The sequence below is a fragment of the Parasteatoda tepidariorum genome, chromosome 11, assembly GCF_982258835.1.
Source record: "Parasteatoda tepidariorum strain Cologne lab strain chromosome 11, Ptep-v5.0, whole genome shotgun sequence".
NCBI classification, from domain to species: domain Eukaryota; kingdom Metazoa; phylum Arthropoda; class Arachnida; order Araneae; family Theridiidae; genus Parasteatoda; species Parasteatoda tepidariorum.
In genome coordinates this window covers 101,747,376-101,766,432 of record NC_141765.1, presented here as the reverse complement: position 1 = coordinate 101,766,432, position 19,057 = coordinate 101,747,376, and the positions used below count along the sequence as shown (strand labels likewise).

At 27.2% G+C, this 19,057-nt stretch overlaps 1 protein-coding gene across 19 annotated transcripts in view; it reads right to left on the bottom strand.

Annotated features, from left to right (window-relative positions):
• LOC147802058 (phenazine biosynthesis-like domain-containing protein 1) overlaps window positions 1–18,443 on the bottom strand; it is a 37,972-nt gene extending 19,529 nt beyond the window's left edge. For 5 of the 19 annotated variants that reach the window (XM_087155196.1, XM_087155200.1, XM_087155197.1 and 2 more), the window contains exons 1-4: window positions 16,467–18,439; window positions 14,575–14,702; window positions 12,046–12,201; window positions 1,329–1,478 (exon numbers count right to left, since the gene is read on the bottom strand). Coding sequence is in view for 1 of the 19 variants with exons in the window: in XM_087155194.1 (XP_087011320.1) it covers window positions 12,046–12,082 (37 nt within the window). In the remaining 18 variants the exon portion in view is untranslated. Of the gene's footprint in view, window positions 1–1,328; window positions 1,479–3,477; window positions 3,558–6,287; window positions 6,375–12,045; window positions 12,202–14,574; window positions 14,703–16,466 lie in introns of all 19 variants that reach the window. The other 14 variants (XR_015430489.1, XM_087155204.1, XR_015430490.1 and 11 more) reach the window with 12 other exon arrangements.
• Window positions 18,444–19,057: the final 614 nt, after the last annotated feature.

Below are 19,057 nucleotides of genomic sequence, written 5' to 3'. Positions count from 1 at the left end.
GTAGCAATTCTTAAAACCATTAAATGTTTTCTTTTAAGAAACAAAAGCATCCTTAGTAGTTAATGTGATATTTTACTAAAGGTATTTCAGCACTTCTACCTTCTGAGCGCTACTGCCTGTTGTACATCAAGCCATTCACTTTCTTCACTTGACATTAATCGAACACGATGAATCTCCATCTGTTTCAGATATGGCTATCTTGTGGGTAACCTTCGTTTCTTTCCTTCCCCACTAAGTAGATAGGGAACTTTGTTTTGGCAAAGTGCTAAACCCCCAATCAAAGTTACTCTGCCTAAGCTACCCTAAAATAACGCCTCAGTAACCCCAAACATAATTTATAGTGAAATTAAGACCAGGAAACATTCGAAATTTCAGTGATTTTATAATATGCAGTAAATTAGACATCATATGCAGATTTTGTAGTACAAATCTATTTTTAGATTAATGAATTTTCTTTTCCAAAAAGAGTAATAAGATAATAGGGGGAAGGCGATTTCATAATGTTAATAACTTTGAGTGAGGACAGCAAAATAAAAAGGAGGAAAATATGGATGAAGATATTGAAGATTTTTTTCATCTCCCTCTTTGACGTGTTGGCTATGTTTCAAAGGTTAAATTTTCTACAAAATTTTGAAACATTCCTTGTGAATGATTATAACCAAATGCGACAATTTAGTGCCATAGATTTCTAATATCATACAATAAATGATAAATTTTATTAAACGTTGAATTAATACCATTATTGTTAACATTTTAAAATGATTTGATACATCTAAACATTTACATGTTACTTAACGTTTGAGAGTGAATGATTTAAAAAATTATATGTGATTAAAAATGTATGCTAAGCTTCAAAAACCCTTTTCCTGGCATGTCCCCAGCGATCTTTTCAATAATTGCTTCCTTAAAAGTCTGATTTTTTATTTCTTAACTGAAAAAGACCTTTCTGAGCAAGGAATGATTTCCAAAATATTTTTTTAAAAAAAAAGGTTTTTCAGACAATTATTTGTCTACCAATGAAAAACTTTTGCCCTGCAAGATTAAGAGTGTTTTTGGAAACTCTTTTACAAAGGAAAATTAAAAAAAGTCTTAGCTTGGGGTCCTCAAACATGAGAGTTATAATTTCAAACACAATAAAATTTAAAAATCCATAGAAAATTACCTAATGTACCATGTGCAAAATTAAAAACAGAGCACCCTGAATAACTTTTGATCTAATGATCGGATCTTCACATTCTAGGACTCAATGATTTGAGTGGGTGACACAAATATGTTAATTAGTTTGTGCAGATGATATTTTAAATCAAGAAATCAGACACAAAACTTACTTTCTCTGAACAAACACACCCTTTTTTCTACGAATTCAAATTACTGACCCCAAAATAAAGGGGAATATTTCTCGCTATCTGGGAAATATGGACATAAAAGTTTGGTCAGGAAAGCAGTCCAAAGATTTTAATTTGACCAGATTTTTCTACCTACAAGAAAATTATAAAAAATCAAAGAATAATTCTTAATTTTTGCAAAGTTCTGCAAAACTTTAATGCAGTCTTATAGTAATTTTTTAAATATTAAAAAATTAGATTACAAATGCTTTTTATTTTTATTAACTGTGACTCTTCTTCGCATAGACATTTCCATTTTCATAATTAGCATAAAGAGTGCAGGCTAAGAATAGTCAAATCGTGAACTAACAGTTGTTCTGTTTTAGTGATAGCCAAAGAAAAAAATTCAAAACATTTCTTTTGCGAAGTATTTATATACCAGACTGTCATTTTTTTTTGTTTTTTTTAAGACAAATTTAAAAAAAATAATAATTTGCTTCCCTTAAGTACATTAAAAGTGAATTTTATCACAAAAGAATTACAAAATATAATATTTTTAGTTTCAAAACTTCTTTTAGTCAGATAGTTTAACGGTATCCAGTACAGTTCTATTAATGGAGTACTGAACAATTAATAATACATATAAAGAGATCAATACACATAAATTTTAAATCAATACATATAAAATTTTACAGTGCTGTTACATTGAAATAAAAAAAAATAATCAGTATCAATCAGTTAACATTTCCTCATACCAATATTTAATTAAATTTTGTAATCGAGTTCAAGACTTCCTTAACACATTGACTGCCACATGCATTTGCAGTGAAATCTCCTTCAGGCCAAGAGTATGAAGTGTATTCTGCTAAGCCTCAACGATATTTTAATAATATGAGTCCATGGCAGTCACAAGAACAATATCTCGGTTCGTTTTGTTTTCACGATATCATGCCTGTTTAATTGAGTCTGTTTCTTCTCATCTCACAACTTCACATGATCAGTTTGAATCTTTGCTGAGTAAAGAGGAATATAACTTAAAGTTTTTACTCTAATTAGTTGAAATTTCAAAAAAAAAAAAGAAATGGAAAACTTACTTTTTAGTGAGTCAGATAGAAGTGAACAAGAAAGCTTTTATGAGGCTCACAATAATTTCCTTAATAAATCATTTCTGAATTACTTTTATAAAAATTCAATAGTTTTGTTATGTCCTGTGAAATATCTTTTAAAATACATACGAATATCCTTCGCAAGGAGTCATTGCAAATAAGCATCATCCCAATACGGGTGACGTGGCCTGATCAGAAACCATGCTGTTATCTGAATATGGGTGAAGCGGCAGTCAATGTGTTTATCAAATAAGTATAAAGTAGGGTTTCAATAATCTTGAAACAAAAGCAGAGTGATTGTGTTTCTTAACACTTTTGTACAAAATTAATTTAGTGGATAATACCTCAATTTCCCATTCGAAATTGTTATGACATGATTAGAATCAAATATTTTTAAAATCAGATGAAAGAGATAAATCAATATGACTTTTAAAACTACAGAATTCAACGCTGCAATGTTTGTTATTGCATTTGCATAAATAAGCGTATGAACCTTGAATTCTTCACCATAAAAATTTTATATTACATAAGATTTATTGAGTATCTTTTTCCTAAAGTGACTGCATTCCTAAATAATTTGAAACAAAGTATCCTGCAGGTAAGGTTGTATGACTTAACCGTGCATATAAATGAGCAGTCCATAAATTTGAATCATCAAATATTGTGAATTTTAAAAGCACAATTACATAAAATAAAACGATGCTGGGTTGAAAATACAAATTTTTCAAAATTAATTTAACCTTTCCCAAAATAATGGAAAATTCAAACTTATGGGCAGTTCAGTAATTATATACATGATTTTTATTTGTAGAAAATGGAATATTCTGAACACACACAAAAATCAGGAACATTATGACAAAAAAGATAAAAAATTGGACAAAATATGATCAGAAATATCAAGAATATCAGGATAACTAAGAGCCCCGTGATGTTCCAAACTCTTAATAGTTATAAAAATAGCATATTATTCAATAAAACATTACTTTTTTTGAGGCTCTAAACGAAATAAAAACAAACAAATATTTGACCTTTCCAGCAACATATACCATTTTAGTATCATGATCATAAAGAGAACGCCAGAAGAAATATCAATGTTCTCAATTCTCAGATGAGTGTCCAAATTGTGCTGAAAACATATTTTTGAGTTTACAATTCAAACATTATTAAAGAAAGGTGAAATATTTTAAAGGAGGGTAAAGCTGAGGGTTCGGTTATATGAAGTAAAGTTCTCTTCTGGAGGTTCATTTTGGAGAGATACATTTCTTACAAATTTGTCAAAAAATCTTATTAAATATATTTTTCTAACTAGTCAAGAATTTTTTTTCACTAATAATCTGAATGATTACCTGTATTCTGGTTTATATCTAGAATTACAAAGTTGTTTAGTTATTCTGTAATATTTTTTATAGATATAAAAAGGCTGTTTTTATCCTCAGTAGCTCTACTACACAGGACTAATGTGGACAAACTAAGGTGCTAGTGACAAATTTGATCATTTATTAAGTAGTCATTTATCATAACTCAGAAAGGTATATCTAAAGATAAAATTAAATCAATTACAATCTAAGCCTTATGGAGGGCATTTCACTTAACTAAAAATGACATTTTAAACAAAATCAATACATTAAAAATTAGTATTCAATTTTATTTTATTTGATAGCATGAATAAATTTAAAATTGAATCAGTTGCAATAACCATAGTTTTAACTTGATGATGAAATGGTTCAAATGAGGAGCGTATGGTTTAGTAATATTTCCCTCAATGAAAACAACTGTCAAAAGAGAACCATTTGCTGTTTTAATTTAATGTATGGCAAAAATTCTTTCATTTATCTATATTGAATGGTATTCTTTTATCAAACTTGATAAAACATCACCTTTAAATTTTCTTAAAACCTTTAAGGGATGAATTAATCTTAAGGTTTTGTGCTAAATATTGAAATCATTAACTCTAAAGGTATATTATTCTACAAAATCATTTTGATTTAAGAAATGCATAGCATCAATTGAGTTATATATTTAACCAATAGACATTTATTCCATTGGAAGTTGAACAGAGTCATTGTCCACACTACCCATACCACCATTTTCTTAACTAGTTTCATGAAGACATGCTGTATTTGTTTAAGCCTAATATTGGTTAATTGAAAATATACAGAGCAAAAGGTAATATCAAAAAAGGCAAAAATGTATAATTTTTAACTTATTGGCACCTCTTTTGAAATAATGAATATAAAATATGTTATAAAAGAGAAATTTTAAAAGTCATTTTTGCACCGTAAAAACCCTCTTTCACGAATTTAAACAAAAATATTCAGTCTAATTTTGATATTGCATTTTTGAAGTGTACATCAATGCACACTTCACTTTGACATTTTGCATTTTAAATTTTTATTTTTACATTTTGATCATTCAAAAATCAAATTTTGATGTCTAAAAATATTTTGTTTGATCAGGCAAATCAAATCAAATAAACAACAAACAAAAATATTTTCTTGCGAGCTTTAAAAAAAATCTAAATCGATGAGGCGAATTTTACATTTATTTGAATCTATTTTGAAAAAAAAATGGGTTTTCGAAGTTTCTTCTTAATTCTGAGAAAACATAAACTATCTGTTAAGTTTTCCTGTTCTGTCATACAAATTAACAAGATTAGTAATTAAGATTTTTCTGCACTTATGTTTTAGCAAAAAATAATTACAAAAAAAAAAAAAAAAAAAAAAAAAAAAAAACAGATTTAAGAGTGTAATTTTTTATTTCAATTGAGAATTTTTTCCCGCATTTAATGATTAAAATTCTACTAAGATTTATAAATACTCAATACCATTTAACAATAAAACTGTACTAAAATTCTTAATACCAGTAATAATAAAAAGTTTAATATTATTTAATTAATGCAAGCTAATAAACCAAAATTAACCCGACTTATTAAGTATGATATATAAATTCTATATAAAAAAAACTTTAATTTTTAATTAACAAATTTATTAGTTAAGGTCTTTTTGCCAAAGTAGTTTTAGTAAACAAATAATTAACTTGCTATACAAAAAACCATGCCAGGTAATTTCGTGTTTAGGGTTGTAGCAGCCCTGAACGAAGCATCGGAGAATTTTATCAGGGTACATAAAAATCATATTTGTTTAAAAGATATATATTACATATTATAAATTTTATTTCAATAAGATTTTTTATTTTAAAATTCTTTTCACGTTGAAGGATCTGAACTCTAAAATGTACAAATAATATTTAATATTACTTAACAATACTGCAATAAAAATTCTTAATACCATTAAAAACAGCTTAATATGATTTAATTACTACAAACTAATTACAAAACAAATTATAGAAGCTATTATTTTTTAATCAAACTCAAAACTTAAAATAAATTGAAAAAACAGAGTACCAATTTTGCCAAATGAAAAATAAATTAATTTAGATAAGAAATTATTTTTTGAAAAAAAAGTATAATTAATTATAAATTGAAAAAAAAAGAAATTAAATTCCTTTTCAATATTCACACTGCAGACAACAGCCATTAAACTTAAGGGGTTTTGAATCCACGCCGGATTCTTTAAAAAACAATTAGAAAAAATGCATATGATAAGAAAAAAAGAGTTCGACGTTTAGAAATGTAAAAAAATAGGTTACATATATGAAGTGTTCAGAGCAAAAGTAGATCTAGCTTTAATAAAAGTAGTTTAAGTTTGATTTATCTAAGTAATTAAAATTTAAGTAATTTATGGAATTAAATGTATTTCTTCTTTCAGCACACTAATAATCAGAATTGAAAACATAAATTACTTGAGCTATTGGGAATTTTTTAAAAAAAATAATAACTAAAAATCAAAAAAATCACCCGTTTTGGGGGGCAGGGCGGGCGGAGTCTTGTTTTTCGGTGGGCATCTAAATCTAGAAGACACTGGACGTGCACCATCCTTTTGACCTTGAGACAGTTTGATGAAAAAAGAGAATCTTAAGTTATTTCTTAAATATATAAATACTTTGCAATGTAAATGCCTTTAACTATCTACTGTAAATTCCTGTGAGAGATTTTTCCTAAGCATTCTCCTCACGTAGGAAAAAAAATGTAGTAAAATTTGAAAAATGACTTCAGAAAAATCAGAAGAAAAACAAGAATCTGGCAAGAATATTTCACATTTTTTTTAAAATAACTTCACAGAAAAATACCTAAAAATTATGTTATTTTATGCTGAATAACAAAAAATGTAACATTGTTCCTCTATGTCTAGACATAAGAGTATAGTCCTTTAATGTATTTCATTCTATTGAAATAAGAAAATTTTACAAAATTTCAAAGTCAAGTTAATAATGTCAGTAGAATAGTTAACTTGCCTTCAGTTACTATCTATGTTGTCTCATAACAAAAAAAAATTATTATTACTAAGTTATATCAAAAACTGAATAAATAAAAATAAAATGTTAAACCTTAAGGTGCATTTTTTCTTATACTAATCATAAATGCTACACTGTAAAGTAGAAAGTAAAAAGTCCTGCTTGATATTTCCTTTAAAATTTGTTTAAAACATTTCTAAAATTTATAAATTTAGAATAGAGTTCTACTTTTAAAAATAACATACATTGCATCTTAACAGCAATAAGACACTATTTTTGCACATTTACAACATACACTTTTATGCATTTTTGTACACCTTCACTCTAGCTTGGATCTTACTTATTTAGCTTACCCTAATAAAAAAAAACTTGATATGATGAAATTTTCCATGACAAAAAGAATTTTTTAACATGAAAATAAGGATTTAAAAAAAGTATTCTTACACACAATTAAAAGTCGTATCACAAAAATTTAGCAAGATTAACCATACATTTTTTCTTAATTAGACATTTTATAAGACTTGTCAAATATAATGTGAAAAAGTACACATTAGGAATTTCAAATTAATATTTAAGGAAAAAGGAAACAAAAAACACTCTTAAAATGCACTTAAGATGTACAAAAAGATCCGTTTGATTGCTCTCAGAAATAATAATCGAATAGTTTTTTTTATAATGTTAAATCTTTTTTTTTTTTCTCCAGCAATTGAATGTGTTTTAATGATTTTCTTTTGCAGTGATTCTTTTGACTGCAATAATGTTTTTGATTTTTCTTTGCTTAGAATTTCAAACTTTAATGATAGGACTGTAACTAAATTTTAACTAAAGTAATGGGTGTTCAGGGACCTAATATTTAAAAATAAAGGCCTAAAAAATATGCAAATATTTATACAAAATCAAATAATGCATCAACTAAATTTAATAATGAAAGAAAACGCCAAACATTTTTTCCGTCTTGTTTCATTAAAAAAATTACATTATTTCTTTCAAATTAACTGTTTTCCAGTTCATAAAAAAATTTCAATAAATGATTTTTCTTAAATTTATAAAAAAAATGTAAATAATATAAAATATTATTTAAATTTTATAATATTTTAATGTTTATAAGAAAAAATAATTTTGAAATAAAAAATTTGAAAGAAAAATCTTTAAAAAAACTTTTATAGTTGAGATGAGGTTTGATTTAGTGAGGTTGCAACTATAGATGTGAGACAGGTAAATACCCAGGGGGTAGGTTATTTACCCAAGCATTTACTCTTGCATTGGATAAATATCCAAAATTGGGGCTTTTAGAATTTTTTGTTCTTTTTAAGGCATGTAAACAAGATTTGTTTTGTTTATAGTTCTGAGAATAATATAATTTTATATTTAATTTTCACAAATAAACTTGAAACTTATATGTCAGTTTCAGAGTAAATAGTTTAAAAGACTATAAATATTTAGTTTATGATACAATGTCTCATTAAAATGATAAACAATGCATAAAATCAATGTTGATTAAAATGAGACATAATTGAATTAAAAAAGTAATGTATAAAGGTTAGCAATGTGTAATGTAATAAAATAGACATTATATTAAATCATTTAAATTAAAATTGGTGCATTTTGAAGAAAAAATAATTCTATTCAATGTATTAATATACATTGTATTAAATGGAAGAGATCGTCAATTATCGCAGAAAATTAAATTAAAATTTATGAAATTTGCTGAAACTAAGTTTTTAAACAGGTTTTGTTTATTTGTAGTGAGTTTGTAAATTTAATATAAGTGATATAACTAAAACTATAAATTTTACTCTAAATTTATTCATAAAATTATTTCACTTAAAACAAATTTGCCTTTTTTTTTTAATTTCTTTTTTCTTTAAGAAAAAAAATTCAAGATTATATTTAGCTTTCATCTGTATTAATTCTATTTTTTTTAAAATAATAAGAATAATTATATTATTAAAAATCAGCCATATTTGAGAAATTTTAAAATTTCATTTTAGTCAAAAGAAATATTGAGCTATTAAATATAACTTTAATATATTACAGAGTTATTGGTCAAACTTTAAAATACAAAGCAATTCAGAAAATTAAACAAAAGGTAGTCATCTGTACACATAAAAATTATTGTCCGTGTGTGTGTCCTTTATAGACCCCTAAACCATCTGACCGAAAGCTATGAAACTTGGGATACAGATAGTTCAAAGAATAAGGAAGGTCACTGTCGACATTAAAACATTTTACGGCAAATTGTTCTAATAGGATGAGCGAAAAACGAAATGGAATTTTGTGATTGGATAAGCAATAACCATTGTTATAAATTTAACAACTCAATTTTTCACATATTTAAAAGATAACATTAATGATAAGTGTCAGCTTATAGCTCTATTTAATCAAAAAAAAATAGTTTAGTGCACATATTTAAATATTTAATTATTCAATATTCACTATGTCAGATAAATTCAATGAACATTGTATGGTAGCATGCTTGGTTTATGTCGTCAAATGTATACTTTGTCTGATACTATGCAGTATCATTTTGTTTATTTTAATTCTTTTAAACATGTTTCTAAAAAATTACTTATTTAAAACCAACAGTAATAAAATAGAAAAAAATAATTTATGTATTCAAAAGCAAAATTAATGGGAAAGTGGTACTATTCATTTAGGAGAAATGTTAAAAATTGATGCCAATGATGCTAAATTAGTTAAGGTAATTTATGCATATTGAAATAAAAGATATAAGCCTTGTACTAGAAAGCAAAACTAATGGAGTAAAAGCATTTACTTTTCCAGAAGAAACGTAAGAAATCGTCATACAATCATTGATTACAATAATTGCTTAATTAATGTTGGTAATTTGTTTTACCTAAAAAAGCAACTTATGAACTAAAAAGCAAAAATGAAGAGAAAATATATTTATTCATGTTTTGAGCAACCCCAAAAAAATCAGCATGTTATTATTGACACCAATGCTCAATTAATATTGATGTGTATTAATTATAATAAAATAAGCTATGTGCTCAATTAATAATAATGTGTATTAATTAAAATAAAATCAAATAAGCTATGTGCTAAAAAGCCAAGCTCATGGAGGGAAGATTAAAGGGAAATTAGTTTAAGAAAATCCTAAAAAATATCCTTTCACAACTGAGGCTTAATTCATATTTATCACTGACAGTAATATGTACTGCTGTTATTATGGTGATTGGTGAATTGGTTTTGATAAAAATTCTACAGCTGGTTTTCCGTAGTTTCGGAAAATATTTTTTTCCACTGGTAGCTAAGATAGTGTATGCCAAGTGATGCTAAATACATTTAATTTTTATTTCAATGGTACGAATTACTAACAAGGAGCGTTGCTTGCTTTAACATAATGCCACCAGTGATTACAACATGTAATATTAAATTTTTAAAAAACTTAAATTATTTTAGCTACATTAATTGAAAAACTAGTGGAAGAACCAGGTAAGTGACATTTTTAGAATGAAAAAAGAAATTGCACCCAAATTATTTCATTATTAATTTATTAGAATATGGGACAAATAATTCCTTGCTTCATTTTATTTGCCACTGCCAAGCATTTGAAATAAAAATCATGCAAGCATATTAAAAACTAATATGTATTAGTTAAGATAAAAGCAAAAACAGTTCTGTTACATTAAACATACCCATATTGACACAAATACTTTGTAATTTTTTCTAATTTATTAATTCCCTTAAAATTGTCATTCACCTGGTTCTTCCATTAAGCTCTTTAATTGTGTTGTATATGCCTTTTGATTTTTTGATTTTGATTGCGTTGAGTTCTCAGTACTGATTTATTGATTCTTTTCTTTTTTTATTCACCCTATCCGAAGAACGGGTATTCAGCTAGTATATCTCTTATAATCTCATTTACTATTTTCAATTTAATATTTATAACTGACAACATTGATGGGACAAAAATCCAGTAGATTTCACAAAATTTAAATTTTATGATAACCGTTGCATAAGATACTAAATATTTTACATACAAAGAATTTTAGGAATTTTTTGACATCAAAGTACAAAAATTTTATTATACTTATAGCTATGAATGGTCTACAATATTTTCCAGTTATGATTAATATTAAATGAACTTGAAATGATTTTTAGTAGAATTTCAAATAGTAATAGACAAGTAATTTATTATTAATATTTAAAAGATTTTTTAATTAATTTAAAAGGAGAGTTCTGAATGAATACAATTGAAATACTTTAAATGAGATTCCATTGATTATGTGTTTGTAATACTTATTTAAATATTCAAGCAAGCAATAAATTGTGCAAAAATTCTATTTCCATCAGGATTTTTTTACGGAAATTTACTCAATTTTAGAGAATTTTCATTATATTCAAAAAGGAGAATTTTTATTAAACCAATAGAGCAGGAGGAATTGACAAGATTCAGAAATGTACTGGTAAATCCAATAAAGTTAGCGGCAATAATAATCTATAATTATTATTCTACACTTATACTTCATTCTAAACAAAAGAGTAAAAGATATTAATGCAAATAAAATTAATTCCAGTTAATTATTATTGATTTCAATGCTTTTGTTATATGCCATTTCACTTTTATGTCCTAATCACACTTAAGTTTGTAGAATTTAACCTATGACTTAAAATGAAATTTCAAGCGAAAAGCAATAAATGAAATGTATTTAAATAAAAAAAATTAAATACACTTTCTTCATTCCTATAAGAATTATTAAATTTTCTCTCTCTCTTAAAGATTAGGAATAAAATGATAAAACTAAACACAAAAAACTATTTATTATGTTATTTACAGATTAAAGTATATAAATCCTTGCTTAGAATTACTCAATAAGCTAAACATACAATTTTAACAGGGGGGGAAGTTTTTGCCCCCGATTAGTTTTTTTTCAATGGGGGTAGAAACTTCATGATCTCTTTTAAACTTCGTATACAGAAATATTTTAACATATAGCACATATTTTATATTCCTTTGAAAAACATACAAATATTAAGCTGTATTTCCTTTAATTTACTAGTAATAAAGATGTAGAAACTCAAAAACTTTTAGAACCACAGACATTTATTATTCAGAAAGGTATCACAACAGAATATGAATCAAAAAAGGTATTTTGGATTATTCATATTCCGAAACAGATTTGCATGATTAACTTTTTTAAAACAAATTACTTGTATATATTATACAGACAAAATTGTACAGATTAATACAATAAGTCAAAAATATAACACTAATTATCAGCAAAAATTTTACTTACCAGATGAAACAGTGAAGACAGAATTGTAGTCAGACATGGTAGCCTACCTGGTAGATGTCTGCCTTTTTCCAAAGCTCATGTCATATCTTCTTTTTGTTGCATCATTATGAGTAGAAATTTCTTTTAACCAAAAGATTCAACTTTTGTTTCAGGCTCCTATTGAATCAATGTAATTTTACTTAACACAATTATTTATATATTTGCAGAGGTACACTAGTTATTATTTATACACTGGCTATTAGTATTCAGAAGCACTGAATCATACAATTAAAGTTTATGGAAATTAAAAATTAATACAATTTTAAGACTAAAGTTTATAAAAGTACATAAAGGGTACATGAATTATGAAATTGTTATTTACGATTAAATGAAAAAATATCGCTTTTGTAAAGGTTTCAAATTAAAAAATATATATCACAGAAATTTTTAGAAATGAAAATAACTAATAACACGTCTCATGTGATACCTGAAGCACTTTTATTTTTTACTTTGATGAGTCAAAAAAAAAAATGGTGAAAGGGTGATTAGGTATTCTGCTTTTTTGCTTTTATTAATTTTTGTTTTCTTGTTTCTAGATATCTTTTTACAATTTCTTGCTTTTAGCAATAGTTTCAAGAGGCAGGGGTAATTTATCGTAGAATATCTATTTTTACACTAAAATTTCTTATCTCTTAATATTTAAGAAAAAAATGACATTTTAAGCAGATTACTTTTTCTAAAAACAATAATTTTCATTACTCGAATATAAGATTATAGATAATAAATTAATGATTAAAAATAAATCTTAATGGTTGGCATCTCTACACACTAAAGCAAGTTAGAATGAAAATATCCTCATAAGTATTTTCTGATAGAACAGCATAAAGAGAAAGTGACAAAAGAAAAAATTCAGGCTAAACAACATAACTTTTTGCGCTGAACAATCTTAAAAGTTTAAAGGAAACATTTTTTTAATGGTTAAAGGCTTGGTTTCTTAGGACAGGACGCCGTCAGCTGGAAATCAGCGTTAACCTCTGATTGGTCCATTTGTGAGTTTGATAGTATACGTCATCGAACGCTCATCTTGAACTACAATTGCCGTCCAACTCAACTGCAGTTGGATTACAACGTGACGTTAACCACAGAAGCAATGGCGGACAACATCCAACAGCGCATTGAAATCAGCCAAGATTTTGATTTTGACATTAAACATAGCTTCTTCATTAAACATAGCACTCTTCATTTAGCTCAGCTATAATGTGTTTTTTCTTGGACAAAGTCATTATTTGCTCTCTAAAACACTGGTCGACAATAACAAAATCAATGCAAATTCAAAATAAATATTTGTTTACGTTATTAACGCATGCGCAATGAGAGATAATGTCTGCGTTAGACCGACTGCTCACGCTGAGCTAACAAAAAAGTATTTTTTTGGCGTCAGATCTACGTCAACTTTCCGCTGACGCCCAGATAAGGCGCTAGTTCTAAGAAACCAGGTCTTGAGCTAGCAAACCAGTATTTTGTTGGCGTCAGCGTGACGTTGACGTCACGCCGACGCCCAGATAAGGCGCTTGTCCTAAGAAACCAGACCTTAAGAATAGCACTATAATTTTCTTTAAATACTCTAATTTATGAGCATTAAAAATGTTATAATGAGATTAATAAAACACTTAATGAACATCCATTGTAAACTAACTTACCATCTTCTCTTTTAACAAGGTAATAAATTTGAGCAAGAGCGACGAACATACATTTTTTTAGAATTTTAGTAGTTTCTATTCATACAAGTCAGAGTTTGCCAAGTGGGCCCAATTTGAGAAAACCTGCCTGTGTTTTATTGGATGGGGCTCCCTTGAAAAAACCTTCTTGGAACACTAAGTGGGTTTCTTAAATTTAGTTGAAAAAGAAGTATCTTCTAATAGTGTCATTGAACACATTATGGAAGTTCATCAAGCAGATGGATGGGCAAATGAAGAAAAAAAAAACTGCTTTAATTACCAAATAATACAAGGTAGAGTTCATATTGTGACTTCGTAAAACCTTTTGCCAATAATTACCGTAAAAATCATTAGATTGCTCTTGAACATCAAAATAAATTCAATAAAAATATGTCAAAAATATTGAATAATTTTGAGGTTTATCAAGAAGCTATTAATTTGGAAAAACGGTTATCAATTGTTTCTGAAGCTTTAAATAAGCTTCAATTAGAAAATACTACAATTTCAGAGCTGATGAATCACAACATCATAATAAATGTTTTGCAAAAAGATTCCATTAGACTGTTCAGCCATCTCATTTATTAGCATACATCACAAATGTCAAAAAAAAGAGGACAACTTACGAATGATGAACAAAAGCAATTAGCAGAAAACTAGCTTTCTAAGCATCATTCAGAATTTCTGCCAGGTGTTATGAAATTCAAAACTTTCGATATGAATACTTTCCAAAATCAACACAGTAATTCAACAGTTTTCATCAGAAAAATAGTGGAAAATTATGGTAAAAAAAAAGAAGGAAAAGCTACCAAAAGGGAAAAGCTTTCAAACTTACACAAAATTTATGACAATTCTTTCTTGCTTTAAACTGAGCACTAACATCCTCTGCCCCTGACGAAAAACACTTTTCAACTTTCAGTTTGGTGTGGAGTAATCAACGAAATAAATTAGGAATAGATAGAGCTACAAAGATAGATAGTACTACTTAGATAATATTGCCATCTAAGAGAGAAATATGGACACTTTGAATCTGGTGTATGACAATAATAATAAATAAAAAATGAAGCATTAAAAAATTAATCTGTTTGCTGCTCTCTGAAAATTAATCTTTAAGTTAACTCTTAACATTTACTGACAATTTTTAAGTATTTGGAGAAAGCTTATTCCCATTAAAAAATAGCAAAAGAATAAAATATTATTTTTAAGATGTCTACTAAGTGATACATTAACAAATTTAAAGTTTCATTCTCTGGTTTTAAAAAGACAAGCCAAAACTATTTATCTATGCTTTTTTTATAATTTTATACATTAATTGGTTTTTTTGAAATTAAAAATATTAAGTTAAAATTATTTATCTGAAAATGAAGTCTTTTTTCTAAGGTTAAATCTTTGAAAAATAGGATAAGTGACTGATACTCTTTAAAATTATACATAATTTTAAGTTCACCTTCTATTAATCTTATTATATAAATATAGAAGACCATTAAATATTTAGTTCTGTTTAATTTTATTAAAGATAAAAGTCAAATAAAATGGAAGTTTTTACTGATTATAAATTTGTAATATATATATATATATATCAGGGGTCTGTCCAGACATTTTGTGAAAGGTCCGTTTTTGCAAAATTGTGAAAAAATTACTCATAATTTGTGAATATAAAATAAACATGAAATCACATTCTTTCAACCAGGGTCCGCTTTTGTGAATTTCTGCAAATAGGGTCCGTTATTACAAAAAAAAAATTTTTTTCAAGGAGTTTTTAAATTGTAAAGACATACAAGATTATGCTCAACACTTTAAAATTATATTTAAAAAAATCAAATTTTAAAAAATAAGCAGCAATTGCAGCTACTAAATTAGCAATGCAACATACAAATATTTGGTATTTAGCCTAATACTGCTGAACGCAGAATATTCATTTCGGACGAATAAAGGAAGAAGCGTCTGCGGAAGACAAAATTTAGTTCGTTTGCATCTGTCTTTCTCCCCAGCCCCTTCCTGGGAAGGGTTTATTCGATTAATAAAACAATAATGAAGATAAACAAATTTGTGAAGGGTCCGATTAAAAGATAAATTATTTTGTAAAGGGTCCGTTTTTATGAATAGATATTTTGTGAAGGGTCCGTTAACGGACCCAAATTTCTTCTAAACAGACCCCTGTATATATATATATATATATATATATATATATATATATATTTAATAAAATAGTAAATATATGAGTGTGAAAACAAAAAGATTAATAAACTTGTTCCTTTTATATTACTGTTGCATTTATATTTTATAATGTTTGAGTCAAAAATTGTGAAACGTTATGTGATAGTGTGTTATTAAAACTTATTTTAATTTTATTATATGTATTTTACATTTTACACTTTTTAAGCTTATACAGAACTATTTAATAAATAAAAATATTTACACAATAAAACTTTAAAGTTTATGAGTACTAAATGAAAAAACCCAATTATCCCTGGGTTTTCTCATATAAAACCCATTTTCCCCTGCGTTTTTTCAAACCCTGACACTAGTTAATCCAAATCCCTCACAAGAGAATTAGATTGAAAAAAAAAATTAAATATAATATTAGCTATAGTATATTAGATACAATATATTTTAGTTAGAAAAAGTAATAAAAAAATTAATGTATATTTTATTTGTTCTGAATGGCAAGAGCATGAATCAAACATACTCCACTAAAATAGAAGGGTAGCTAAATTGCTAACTAACCATTAGATCAGCTGATAGCTTCTTGTTTCAGACTAACAATGATAAATGACATCAATTGACACCATCAATACATGTTTGCAATCTTCAGCTTCCAAAAAGATATCAAGGATCATTTTCATCTTCTAGATAAGAAAGGAAAAATATTTAAAATTAAGTGCATAAATAAGCATAGTTATCAACATAAAAAGAAAAACAATCGGAGGATTTTAAAAAAAAATGTAAATTTCCCACCAACTCTCAAACCATATAGATATTTAGTCATGTGCTTCAAAATTTGATAATTATGCTAATTTTAAAACTAATTTATAGAATGTACCAATTTAACTGAGAAATTATTTTTGAATTTAAACTAATTTTCTCAAAAAAAATTTAAGTGATTAAATTAAAAAAATTTTATATTTTGAGTGTCGTAAAAGCCAAGCAAATATCTGTAAATTATGCTCTCTTCTGCAATGGGTGCCCTATTTTAGGGGCTCTTTCTAGTGTCCTACCCTTCCTTTTTTAGAATGAATACTGCAAACTTAGTATCTTAATATAAAAGTTACAAAACAAAGAAATAAAGATAATATTTCAATTAAAAATAGCAATTGGAATTCTGAGAAATAATAATGTTTAAAAACATTAGAACATTTCAGATTAACAAAGCTAAGTATTACACAAAACACAAATTTATCAAGAAAATAAATAAACAAATAGACTGGTTCCTTGAATGTTAAGCACTGTTTCAAACTAGCAAATGAAATATTTCAGTTTTGTCATCTTTTCCGAATGAGAAAATTTCTTCGTTACTTCGTTGCAGAACAACATAATAAACTTACCAAACCAAATAGGTTTACACCAGAGCCGGATTATACTTTTCGTAGGCCCTAGGCATAGACGTTTTTGGGCCCTCCCCTCCTTCCCCCACTCCTCCCTTCTTTTCAAAAAGAAGATATAATATAAGAGGATATTTAAATATATTTGTCGATTCTTGGATCAAATGCAGAAGGAGAAAGATCTTTCTCCAGATTAAAATTGAAAAAAAAAATTATTTGCGTTCAACAATGAATCAAGATCGTTACACATCGCTCGCACTTATGTCTATTGAATACGACATTTTGCGTAGTTGGGAATTCGACAGCATAATACAAGATTTCGTTGAATCCAAAAATCGCAAAAAAGTAATATATTAGATCATAAAATTCTGCAAAATAATTTATTACCGAAAAATGTTATATTTTTATTTGTATCTTCATAATTTTGTGCAAAATACACTTGTTGTTTTTAAAGCTAAATTATTTTTGTCAACAAATTTTTTTCTCCCAAGTTTTTCGTAGACCACTGAATTTCATAGGCCCTAAGCACGTGCCTAGTGTGCCTATAGGTTAATCCGGCCCTGGTTTACACTTACTGGTTGGTTTACACCATTTATAATATCCTACACAATTTGGTAATTTTTCTCTAAACAAAACTTCAAAATAAAAGAAAGCACTTATAATAAATTTGAAACTAGCTCAAAATAACAAGTGGGCTATCGACCTAAATAAAGTAAAAATTAAAGTACTATTTCAATCTGATGATATCCACATACGCCCCCCCCCCCCTATCCCTGCAGATAATTTTGTTTCTCGATGTTTTTCCTGGATCAATGAATCAAGATCGTTACACATCGCTCGCACTTATGTCTATTGAATACGACATTTTGCGTAGTTTGGAATTCGACAGCATAATACAAGATTTCGTTGAAATCCAAAATCTGTATAATTTAAAATGCTACTTGAAAGGACCGAAATAATAATATATAATTTCATTATATAATATTTATTATATACTTCATTATATAATATTTAAATTCATTGGGGATGTGCACCCCGAAATTTGTAGTTTAAAAAAACTTTCTTATTTTAGTGGAATTTTTTTAATTTAAAATACTCTCGTTGATATTACAAAAAAAAAAAAATAATGTTGGCCTTAAATCAGTTTTGTAGGATTGCGTAAAAATATTTTTTCCGCTTTCAGCTTACTAGTTCTCTACGACGTTTTTTCAGTTTTTTGTTTTTTTTTAAATTCAAACAACAAGATAACAGTGTGCGGCAGACTAAACATCTAAAAAAAAAAGAGCAGAAATTAGAATAAATAATCTAATTCTAAGAGTAGAGTTAGCCGGTTTGAATCCCGCTTTTACCCTGGATTTATCTTCGCACTGTCCTTCTCAGTATTTTATTTTGTTACCGTCGTTGAACAGCCGACCCAATTTTAGGGTTTACGACTATTAATGTTCAACTCCGTAGCATTGTAATTTTGAACCACATCCAGAAGATAAGGGAACTCCTAGTTCAGGAATCGGGGAGAATTTTGCCGTCGTGGAGGATTTTTTTTTTGAAGCAAATAATCCGTATTTGCGTTACAAGGAAAGTAAAACCTTCCACGGTTAGCCTAACATCTAGCGATTATTCTAACTCAAGGCCCGTCTACCACTGAGGATATTTTTCGTTTGTACTGTGGTCGGTATGAGCTGGGTGCTGAGTTCGAATCGACCAGATAATTATTGGAATCGAACCCAGGTCAACTCATTGAGAGACAAGTGCCCTATACCCTCAGCCACTCTTCTC